The sequence below is a fragment of the Salvelinus alpinus genome, chromosome 38 (genome assembly GCF_045679555.1).
Source record: "Salvelinus alpinus chromosome 38, SLU_Salpinus.1, whole genome shotgun sequence".
Lineage (NCBI taxonomy): Eukaryota > Metazoa > Chordata > Actinopteri > Salmoniformes > Salmonidae > Salvelinus > Salvelinus alpinus.
Window position 1 is genome coordinate 14,421,066 of NC_092123.1, and position 12,100 is coordinate 14,433,165.

Genomic DNA, 12,100 nt, shown 5'->3' on the forward strand with positions numbered 1-12,100 from the left:
GGGAACAGGCTACCTAAGTATGGTTCTCAATCAGAGACAACGACAGATAGCTGCCTCTGATTGGGAACCATACCAGGCCAAACACATAGAAATACAAAACAAGGACAACATAGAAGACCAGACATAGAATGCCCACCCAAACTCACGCCCTGACCAACGAAAATAGACAAAAAGGATCTCTACGGTCAGGGCATGACAGCTGGTAGTATGTGGTAGTGGAGTAGGGGCCTGAGGGCACACACTGAGGGCACACAGTGTGTTGTGAAATCGGTAATGAATGTATTGTAATGTTTTAAAAATTGTATAACTGTCTTAATTTTGCCGGACCCCAAGAAGAGTAGCTTCGGGGATCCATAATAAATAAATAAACGGGGATCCATAATAAATACAACTATTGGTTGACGGTAGGGGGCAACATTCTTCACAAGAGCTCTGTATAGTATCTTTCATGCAAAAAATACACCTTATATTGAATTTGAAAGATAATTTTTCTTAGTTTATGCATATGAGCACGCACCGTCTGATTAGAAAACTTGTTGCGCAACCCACTTTTTCCCCCCACTCGGACGCACACAAGAACCATATTTGTCCTTGAGCGTGCACATTTTTTCACATATTTTTACTGTTGAACCAGGGTCGTTACACTATTATTACTCACCCAGTTTATTTTTATAAGTATGTCCATTGTCGCTAGTTTGCCTTACTTTGACATTAGCTTCATATTAAATTCTATAAACTAGTCTATCGATAATCTACATTGAGTTCATGACGATTGTGTGAAATCAAGCTGCAGTCCAGTGCACCATTCTGAACTGAAGTATTTTTGCTGAGGTCATATGAGGACAAAACCGGGTCTGATCTTTGAACACAAATTACATTAAGACTGACAATCAGGCTAATTTAACAGTGGTAATTTAGAGACTCTAAACTTTTACTTCCAGATTGGTTGTTAATCATTCACCCGACCCCTTGTAAGAAATGCATTTGTGGCAAAAGACCATAAAACATCAATTAAGGCAGCGAAGAAGAGGCGAAGCGAGGCTCTACTCCCGTCAAAAACTATCCACTCAAGAATACAGCGAAAGCAGACCAAGGGCTCTATTCAATCCGTATCACTGAAGTCCACGTTGGAGCATGATTGAAATTAAGGCTGCATTCACGATAGATGCTGCATATGTCGGCTCAATCGGAAATGACCTTTACATTTCTCTCTTGCAGCGCTTTAGTGATACAGACTGAATAGAGCCCCAAGTGTGGAGTTTTTTTGTATTGGGGTCTGTGAGAGTGTGAGGGATTTTGTAAAAAATGGTCTTGTATGAAATTTGAAATTAATTCTCCAATCGCGCATCATCAGGCAAATTATGTTTACAGGGTGGAATCCAAAATTGAATGTATAAAGTGATAAAACAAATGCAGGTAGTTGTGCAAGACATTTTGAGATAAAAAGATAAGTAGCATATCATTTTTAAATGTGTGCATGCTTTTCTCCTCCAACAATACAACAGCAGATTCAAAGGATGTGTGGTAGGCAGAAATAAAAACTCTTCCGCAGTAGGATGCACTTGTGTTTCCTTGCCAAAAGGATGCTATTGAGGAGGGGAGGACAGTCTTCCGCTTGCCTACTAACGAACAGACACACTCATTGGTTTCTGGGTCACGGAGGACGGAGGACAAACTTTTGACCAAATGAGAACTCCAATAACTCCCATTGTTAGGACGGAGACAACACCATCTCGTCATTATATTGAGCAGTGTTTCCCAACCCTGGTACTAGAGTACCCCCAACAGTACACATTTTCATTGCAGCCCTGGACAAGCACACCTGATTCAGACTGTAAACTAATCATCAAATGCTCAATTAGTTAAATGAGGTGTGATTGTCCAGGGCTACAACGAAAATTTATACTATTGGGGGTACTCGCGGACCAGGGCTGGGAAACACTGATATAGAGTACCTTTGATTAAGGACTATCTTGCTTAGCCATCTTTATATTGTATTTCCAGGTACAGACCTCAGGTACTAGAAGTATAATATATAAATAGATATAATACACTGAGCAAAAATATAAGCACAAATGTTTCATGAGCTAAAATAAAAAATCCCTGAAACTTTCCAGATGCACAAAAAGCTTATTTCTCTCAAATTGTGTGCACAAATTTGTTTGCATCCCTGTTAGTGAGCATTTCTCCTTTGTCAAGATAATCCATCCACCTGGCAGGTGTGTCGTATAAAGAAACTGATTAAACAGCATGATCATTACACCTTGTGCTGGGGACACTAAAAGGTAATTTTAAAATGTGCAGGTTTGTCACACAACGCCACAGATGTCTCAAGTTGAGTGGGAGTGGGCAATTGCCAATTGCCATGCTGACTGCAGGAATGTCCACCAGAGCAGTTAACAGAAACTGTAATGTTCATTTCTCTACCATAAGCTGTCTCCAATGCCGTTTTAGAGAATTTGGCAATACGTCCAACCTGCCTCACAACCGCAGACCACGTGTAACCACGCCAGCCCAGGACCAACACATCCAGCTTCTTCACCTGCAGGGATCATCTGGGGGGGGAGTATTTCTGTCTGTCTGTAATAAAGCCCTTTTGTGGAGACAAAAAGGGCTTTATTACACCCACAATTGGGTGGGCCTATGCCCTCCCAGGCCCTGCCCAGTCATGTGAAATCAATAGATTAGGTCCTAATGAATGTATTTAAATTCACTGATTTCCTTATATGAACTGTACCACAGTAAAATCTTTGACATTTTTGCATGTTGCATTTATATATTTTTTCAGTGTCTTTAATCCCCAAGTAATTGGTTGATCCATGAAAACTCAGGGCTAGCACTTAAATATGCCACTGAATCTGAACACAATTGTCTGTCTACATGCCAACATTCCATTTAAACAATGCAACCATACACTGTCTGAAATCAGTTGATAGGACTTAGACAAGCTGTAAATGCAACAAGTACTGATAATGTATCATATAATAATTTCGCCAAGAAAAAACATTTGTCTGTTTACATACATTTTAGAGGCTATTTATACAGAACATTGGTATAAGACCAATATAAACTATTTATATGATAATAATTATATTACATAATTGCTGATATGTCTTATTTTCCTGCTGAAAGTATAATCAGGATTATACCTCTGCCATTCATTCCAATTAGACTGGTTTGGATTTCTCCCTGACCAATATGGCTGCCATTTTCAAACCATTCTGGAACTTTGAAATTTAATGACTTATCCTATTAAAATTAAAGGACCTCTCAATGTACCTAACCCTATTTCCTTGTTGAATATCAATCCTATGTTATTTATGCAAAGACAAAAATCCACATAAAAAATAAGCATTACATGCTCAAATTTCAGCACTTTATTGATCAATTCCTTCAGGTACATAACCATAGTGCATATAGCCACTTCACAATTACCAACAGCATTCTGGAATACTTATAACTTTCATTACAGTAAAATAACTTACACTTTCAACAGCTCCTGTGAAACCAGGGAATATATTGTCATTCCTTCAGGAGGGAGAGAAACCAGGGACCTTCAGTAACCACCAGCTGATCAACCATGACTGATATCTCAGCATTAAATCAAGTAATATTGGATTCTGTTCACAAGTAAGATGGGTCTGGCATAGGAAGTATTCCATGACAACACAAAGATTGATGAGTCCTGGCCATTAAATAGTGATTTTGTGTCATTGAAGTACAGATCAAAAAGGGACAGCAAACTCAGATTAAAAACACTTAACTTAAATATTTATCTTCAAATACAATGTTTTATGATGTCGCAGACTTCAAATATGCAACAAGGTCTTGGCGCTCGCCCTTCTTCTTGATGCCAGCAAAGATCATCTTTGTTCCTGGAATGTATTTCTTAGGGTTTTCCAAGTACTCCATCAGGGTGGCTTCACCCCAAGTAATGCCTACAAGAGAATAATACAATCCCTTAGCTAAGGCAAGGAACTCTGTACATCAAGACAATATTCAGTTAATTATCTGACATTTAATTCATGACCTGCAAGTTTGAGGACAGCTATACACTTCCTCACTTGACTAGAAATGTAAATTGACTCATGCAGCACTAACTAGTTCATGGCTAGAAGGGATCCAGCTTTTGTCAAATTGCGACTTTTTTCAGCAAACTAGGCGCATGTCACACATCAGCACTTCACAGGAGAGTAATTTGAACTTAAATATTTATTCTTTACCAAAAAGCCTTTTTGGTGGCAGAAATGCCTTCTGGAACATGTGAACTTTCATTTGCCTTAATAACAAACTTGTATGCCATCTGTAAATACAAATTAAATTACGAGCCTAGTTGGTTTAGCCACGGAAAAAGTCAGGAACCTTCCCCCTAGGCATAATTTGCTGAGATAATGGATGGGCTGGAAATCCCGAGAGATGAATTCGACTTAGTCTGCCATGTAGCATGCATCGGTCTATAACATGAGCTGCTCAGTATGTGTAGGTAATCCATTCTAACACAGCTTTTTTTGAAAGATGTCACGAACTGCAAAAGTGTTGCTAATGCTCTCCACTTTCTGGAGAACGATTGTGCCATGCTGACTGATTCATTTTCAGACGATGAGGAAATCCCTGATTTAGGTAAAAACATTTTAATTGAACCAGACATTGTAATCATCTGAAACGGCAATCAACAGTGTTGTTGTCACAGAAGAAGTTGACAAGAGTTTTGAAATCAGTGAAATGCCTGGTGGAAGCAGAGTATGATACCTAAGAAAATTCTGCCGTTTGATTGCAAATATGCGGAGGGAGTAGAAAAGAGAACACAGAAGGCTGTTGTATGAAATCACCTGCCTCCAGATTACATCTTCAAACTAAGGGCAATCATGGCATCCATGACAGAGGGAGAAGCGTTAATCCATGCATGTGTAAGAGTCTATCTAGCTAGCTACATTTTCAGATATTATACATTCATAATTTTGTTCGAAAGTTGCTTTAACCTGTTTGGGCTGCAGGGGCAGTATTGAGTAGCCTGGATAAAAGGTGCCCATTTCAAACGGCCTCGTACTCAATTCTTGCTCGTACAATATGCATATTATCATTACTATTGGATAGAAAACACTCTCTAGTTTCTAAAACCGTTTGAATTATATCTGTGAGTAAAACAGAACTCATTTTGCAGCAAACTTCCTGACAGGAAGTGGAAAATCTGAAATCGATGCTCTGTTCTAGGGCCTGCCTATAAATGTGCTTGATATTTATTAGTATACATGCACTTCATACGCCTTCCACTAGATGTCAACAGGCAGTGAGAGAAGAAATGGAGTGTATAACATGATCTGAGGTCGAATAAAAGCTCTTGGCATGACGTGACCCCAATTTCCTGTTTTCTGGAACGCGCGAGAAGGGACCTGGTATTGCCTTCTGTAAAGCTGTCGTTATAGACGACTAATATCTCCGGCTTTGATTTTTTTTGATAAATGTGACAATATCATCGTAAAGTATGTTTTTTCAATATAGTTTTATTAGATTATTGACATTTTTTCGGGACGTTAGGCGTGTTGCTTTGTCTGCGTTTGTTCACGAAGGAGAGCTTCGCGCCACTTTGCTAGCTTTCCGTGCTAATTGACTGGAGAAGAGGACATTCTAAAACCAAACAACGATTGTTCCCGACAAAGGACCCCTTGTACAACATTCTGATGGAAGATCATCAAAAGTAGGACCCATTTTATGATGCTATTTCATATATCTGTCGAACATGTGTACTATTAGTTTGCGCCCAGATTTTGGGCACTCTCTCGCTATAACTAAGCTGGATGTCGTAATGAAGTTATTTTTAGAATTCTAACACGGCGATTGCATTAAGAACTAGTGTATCTATCATTTCCTATACAACATGTATTTTTTAGTTATACTATTCATAAACGTTTAGTTAACGTTTATGAATAGTTATTTGGTCAGAATAGTTGAGTGTCATAAAAATATCCGCACATTCTGGGAAAAAGATGCTACGTTAGCACAATGTATAACCACTGATTTCAGTATGTATGTTTAACCTGATGTTATAGGACTGTCATCTGATGAAGCTTCTCAAGGTTAGTCAAAAATTATATATCTTTTGCTGGTTTGTTACGATCGATAACTTTTGCTGCTGGTAAATGGCTTGTGTTTCTGGCTATTGTGGTAAGCTAATATAATGCTATATTGTGTTTTCGCTGTAAAACACTTAAGAAATCGGAAATATTGTCTGGATTCACAAGATGCTTGTCTTTCATTTGCTGTACACCATGTATTTTTCAGAAATGTTTTATGATGAGTATTTAGGTATTTCACGTTGGTGTCTGTAATTACTCTGGCTGCTTCGGTGCTATTTGTGACGGTAGCTGTGATGGTAGCTGCAATGTAAAACAGATTTATACCTCAAATATGCAAATTTTTCGAACAAAACATAGATTTATTGTATAACATGTTATAAGACTGTCATCTGATGAAGTTGTTTCTTGGTTAGTTTGGTTGGTTCTTGGTTAGTTAGGTTGGTTTTGTGCATGCTACCTGTGCTGTGAAAAATGTCTGTCCTTTTTTGTATTTGGTGGTGAGCTAACATAAATATACGTGGTGTTTTCGCTGTAAAACATTTTAAAAATCGGACATGTTGGCTGGATTCACAAGATGTTTATCTTTCATTTGCTGTATTGGACTTGTTAATGTGTGAAAGTTAAAAATATATTTTGAATTTCGCGCCCTGCACTTGAAGTGGCTGTTGTCATATTGTGCCCGGCTTCGGGCTTGCAGCCCAAAGAAGTTAATTGCAAGTTAAAGCATACTGTTAGCTAGCTAACATTACATGTATGATCTGTACAGTAAAAATTGTTGTATCTCGGAAATCCATTTGCATCGCTAGTTATAGCCTAATGTTAGCTATCTAGCTAACACTGAAACCAGTTGGTTAGCTTTGGCTACCTGCAGAATCATGTATGGTAGTAACATGAGTTGGTATTATGGTGAATGGTTTAGCTAGCTAGCTACATGTCTAAACAAAAGACTCCACTAAGCAGGTAACCATTTCATTATGCCATTTATACCTTCTGTATCCTGTGCATGTGACAAATAAACTTAGATTTTTGATATAGTGTGTGTTTACCAGGTAGAATGCCCTTTTTATATTCCGTCACTCACAAACGTAAGCAATTTTCTGCAATTAGCTGTGTTGTGAGTTTATTAACCTGTAATAATTTTTAAAAAATGTGCTAAAGTTAAATCAGTCAGCTATGATATGGTCATTAATTGAACTGGCTACTCAGCTAACTTAACGTTAGCTAGCTAACTAACTAACAAGCTAGAAATGAACCAAAACATTGTTTAGAAAGTTGCTTTTAGTTGCCTCGTTTGCTAGATTTAGATATACTAAATTAATTTTTTTAAACGGATGGGTTCATTGGTGTTAAAATATACCAGTTCTGCTATTTTGGACCACCAGGCTGCTGATGTCATGCAGCCTGTCATTTTTAGGTTTATACTTTTTCATAACGACAAGTTTGATGTCAGATGACAATAGAATGTTCATGATGTCACTGCGACAACTGTCTACAGACATGACAATATACATAGTATAAACAAGTCTTTAGTCTTGGAATCTTTGGATGTTTAGCACATTACCATACTCACTCCATTTAGCACATGGCCTCACATGTAAATCCCTAAAGAGATGGGTGGGGCTAAGGTTTAAGAGGGTGTAAACAATGCTGAATGGGTGTAGACAATGAAGAGCTCTCTAGTAGGTGTACCAAAACATTCAAAGGGCCATTTTCTCAAAAGTGGGGTTACAAGTTCATCAACTTTCCAAGCCGAATTACTTTCCCCATTGTTCCTCAACTGTAGTGTATGATATACCATTTTCTAGCCCTGAGTCTCTACTCCAAATCGAGACGATTTGACTTTCGTAGCAGGTTAGGAAAATGTTGTTAATTTGACAATCTGGATCCCTTCCAGCCATTTCCCACTAACTAGGAGGACAGGTGAAAAGGCCTACCTTTGCTCTTGTTGGCATCCGTGTAGGAGTAGCCCTCAGCCTGACCAGTCTTACGTCCGAACAGACCCCAAAGGTTTGGACCCACTTTGTGCTTCCCACCGTCTTCGACAGTGTGGCACTGGGCGCATTTCTGAACGAAGGCCTTCTTTCCCTTTGCAATGTCACCCATAGTAACCTAGTGGAAGATACAGAACACGTTAGGTTAGCTACACTCTGGTTTATCACCTAACGTTATACGGGACTTGGTCTGGATTAGTCTGGGCAATATTCAGTTGACTAACAGCAAGCAACTGGGCCACCTCCCCGATGAAGGTGATTCTACCATCGAAAGGTCATTTGAGACGACGTGATCTAGCTACCAAATCATCAACTTTTTGCTCAGAAAAATATAACTTCACGTGCCAAATTAGCCACACTGCCCTGAGTTAGCTCAGCCAGCTAAAGTTAGGTAACTAGCTAATCATCAATTGAGCATTGCAGCCGACATCGCGGGCTCGTAACTACAACAATCTGTCGATTTAGCGAACCAAAACGTAATTTAGTTAAAACAAAAACGAGTTACCTAATTGTAATTGGGTTTCTTACTACGACAACAATTTTTTCCATAGAAGAAAGCTGACAGGTGAGTTTGCTAGTCAGATGGGTAGTGCTGCTAGTTTGGCCAAGTTAGTAATTTGCCGCTATTATTGACAAGGAGCTGTCAGTGATGCTGAGCTAGCTAGCTATATATAGCAAGCTAAGAAGAGGTCAATGATCTGCAATACATATCTAACTACCTATAAAATCATACACTTTAATCAAATCCATTATAAATGAAAGACAATCTAAAAGGGCATGGATGGAGGGGCACAGCCTTAGTCAATTGTTTCCGAATTGCAGGTTAGGTTTACGCAATTCCTATTCTTCAAACCCAGGACACGCTGGCCTACTCACGTTAAACTTACCGGTATATCATAATTTTAGTAGAATACCAGCAGCAGTGATACGGTCACAAGGTAAAACAAAATGAGTCACGATTATTACCTTTGAATAATATCTTTTTAAACCTGCCAAGGAATTGTCATCTATCGGTTGCCTATGGAATGGTCCTACTGTTGAGGTCACATCATTTTAGAGGCGCCGGCATTTAACGTCACAATCAGGCAGCACTTCAGTCACGTGCTAGCTTTCGACGAATATGTAGTGGTACTGTCACCGGGCACGTGCATTTTGTTTTGGTCCTTCCACACCAGACGCGATCAGGATAAGCAGGTTGAAATATCAAAACGGACTCTGAACCAACTATATTAATTTGGGGACAGGTCGAAACATTCATGGACATTTAGCTAGTTAGTTTGCAGTTGCTAGCTAATTTGTCCTGGGGTGTAAACATCGGGTTGATGTTTTACCGGAAATGGACAAGGTCCTCTTTATCCTTGATCTTTGTAGAATTCTGATCCATTTTGAGTCACACAAAATCCTGTGTTCTCTACTCCGACAATTAATCTACAGATAAAAGGGACAACCTAGTTGGTTTCTAGTAATCTTGACTTTTGGTCTTCCTCTATGTTCTTTATTGGTTGGAATCCAACTTAAAGGTGCATTACCACCACCTGGACTGGAGTGTGGACCTCAGTTCAGCCACAGATAGACGAATGAGACAGATATTTCACTGGATGTATACATGTGAAGCATCCGCTTGGCGTTTCCACTCACTACAATGCATGGTAGTGAGAGGAAGCCCAGTTGCCAGCAGTGGGAGAAGATGGATCAAGATGGATTTTGGCCTACATTCTGCTAATTTTCTCATCAATGAAACATTTGATCTATATACAATTTTCCGTTCCCAAAACTCATATGTTACAGAGTTGACTTTTGCAGACTTCACTAATTACGTTTTTTAAAATGTAGTTGTTTAGGAGTGCAAAGGCATATTGAGTTATTGCACATACACACTTCACAATGTAGGCGTTCCCTAACGGCAATATGCGCAGGCATGCTAGAACGCGCCAATAGGATCTCGCTAGCTCGTGCTTGGCTCTGCCCACCTCCATGCTTGTGCTGCCCACTATGACTAATTTGTTCCCATTTGAAACGACAGGCTGTGGTCTCTTGGTTTAGTTAAAAAATGATTTGGTTCAGCATTCAGTTACCCACGTGAGTAAATGCTCTTAAAAACCAATGAGGAGATGAGAGGCCGGACTTGCAGCTTGTTAAGCATACAAAAATATAAGTTTTATTTTAGCGCCTGGCTACGCAGACGCTCCTTGACGGACGCAAACAGTTTGGATGAAATTATCGAATAACATGTACAGTGAATTTGGAAAGTGTTCAGACCCCTTGACTTTTTCCACTTTGTTACAGTACCGCCTTATTCTAAAATGGATTAAATAGTTTCCCCCCCACCAATCTACACACAATATCCCATAATGACAAAGCAAAAACAGAGACTTGTCCCGAAGCCACTCCGGCGTTGTCTTAGCTGTGTGCTTAGGATCGTTGTCCTGTTGGAAGGTGAACCTTTGCCCCAGTTTGAGGGTTCTGGAGCAGGTTTCCATCAAGGATCTCTGTACTTTGCTCCGTTCATCTTTCCCTCGATCCTGACTAGTCTTCCAGTTCCTGAAAAACATCCCTACAACATGATACTACCAAAACCATGCTTCACCGTAGGGATGGTATTGGCCAGGTGATGGGCGGTGCCTGGTTTCCTCCAGACGTGACACTTAGCATTCAGGCCAAAGAGTTCAATCTTGGTTTCATCAGACCAGATAATCTTGTTCCTCATGGTCTGAGAGTCCTTTTGGTGCCTTTTGACAAACTCCAAGCAGGCTACCATGTGCTTTTTACTGAGGAGTGGCTTCCGTCACTCTACCATAAAGGCCTGAGTGCTGTAGAGATGGTTGTCCTTCTGGAAGGTTCTGACCAAGGCCCTGACCAAGGCCCTTCTCCCCCGATTGTTCAGGTTGGCCAGGCGGCCAGCTCTAGGAAGAGTCTTGTTGGTTCCAAACTTATTCCATTTAAGAATGATGGAGGCTCCTGTGTTCTTGGGAACCTTCAATGCTGCAGACATTCTTTGGTACCATTCCCCAGATCTGTGCTTTGAGACAATCCTGTCTCGGAGCTCCACAGACAATTCCTTCGACCTCATGGCTGGGTTTTTGCTCTTACATGCACTGTCAACTGGGACAGGTGTGTGTGCCTTTCCAAATCATGTCCAATCAATAGAATTTACCACAGGTGGACTCCAATCAAGTTGTAGAAACGTCTCAAGGATGATCAATGGAAACAGGATGCACCTGAGCTCAATTTCTCATAGCAAAGGGTTTGAATACTTATGTAAATAAGGCATTTCTGTTTTTTATTTTTAATACATTTGTAAAAAATTTGCTTTGTCATTATGGGGTATTGTGTGTAGATTGATTAGGAAAACAATGAATTTAATACATTTTAGAATAAGGCTGTAACGTAACAAAATGTGGAAAAAGTGAAGGGGTCTCTACGAATGCACTGTACAGTATGTGTAAATGTATTTTGCAATGCTCACGTGTTGACTAGAGCCCGTCGTTGTACAATGGATCAAACTTATCATAGTTGCCAGAACAAGCAAGGAAGTGGGCAGAGGCAAGCAAGAGCTAGTGAGATCCTATCTATGCGTTCTAGCATTTATTTGCATATTTCTATTAGGGAACACCTAATCTAAAGTGTGCTTGTGCAATACCTCAATTTGCCCTTGCAGTCCTAAGCAACGCAATTGTTTTGTAACTTTGGCAAAGGTAAAGTCTACAAAAACGCAGTCCACTCGGTTTGTTAAAATTAAGCACATTAATCCACTTTACAACCGGTGTAGAGCCTAACTGGCATACATTGGGCGGCGCGTGAGTTTCAAGTTTCGTGAAGATAATTTTCACCATAAAAATGCACCTTTATAATAAAGTAGTACATGCATAATCACATTCGTGGTCACTTTTGAGAACAGTGTTTTTCCACTAATTGATTGCATTTTGGAACATTCGTGGTTATAGCCTACTGCTGTGTGAATATTGCTGCGCTTATAATATGAAGAAATAGCCTAATTGTTTATCAACATTTCAAGCTAAACGTTCTGATCTGCTG

The 12,100-nt window shown here is 39.7% G+C and overlaps 1 protein-coding gene across 2 annotated transcripts; it reads right to left on the minus strand.

Annotated features, from left to right (window-relative positions):
- Nucleotides 1-3,362: 3,362 nt before the first annotated feature.
- On the minus strand, nt 3,363-9,185 carry LOC139566429 (cytochrome c). 2 transcript variants are annotated; one of them, XM_071387594.1, is made up of 3 exons: nt 9,032-9,185; nt 8,009-8,183; nt 3,363-3,938 (listed from the first exon to the last, which is right to left on the minus strand). In XM_071387594.1, the coding sequence occupies exons 2-3, from the start codon at nt 8,175-8,177 to the stop codon at nt 3,793-3,795; spliced, it is 315 nt and encodes a 104-aa protein (XP_071243695.1). In that variant the 5' UTR covers nt 8,178-8,183; nt 9,032-9,185; the 3' UTR covers nt 3,363-3,792. The 2 variants fall into 2 exon arrangements, with proteins under 2 accessions (XP_071243695.1, XP_071243696.1); XM_071387595.1 differs by having other exon boundaries at nt 8,953-9,147.
- Nucleotides 9,186-12,100: the final 2,915 nt, after the last annotated feature.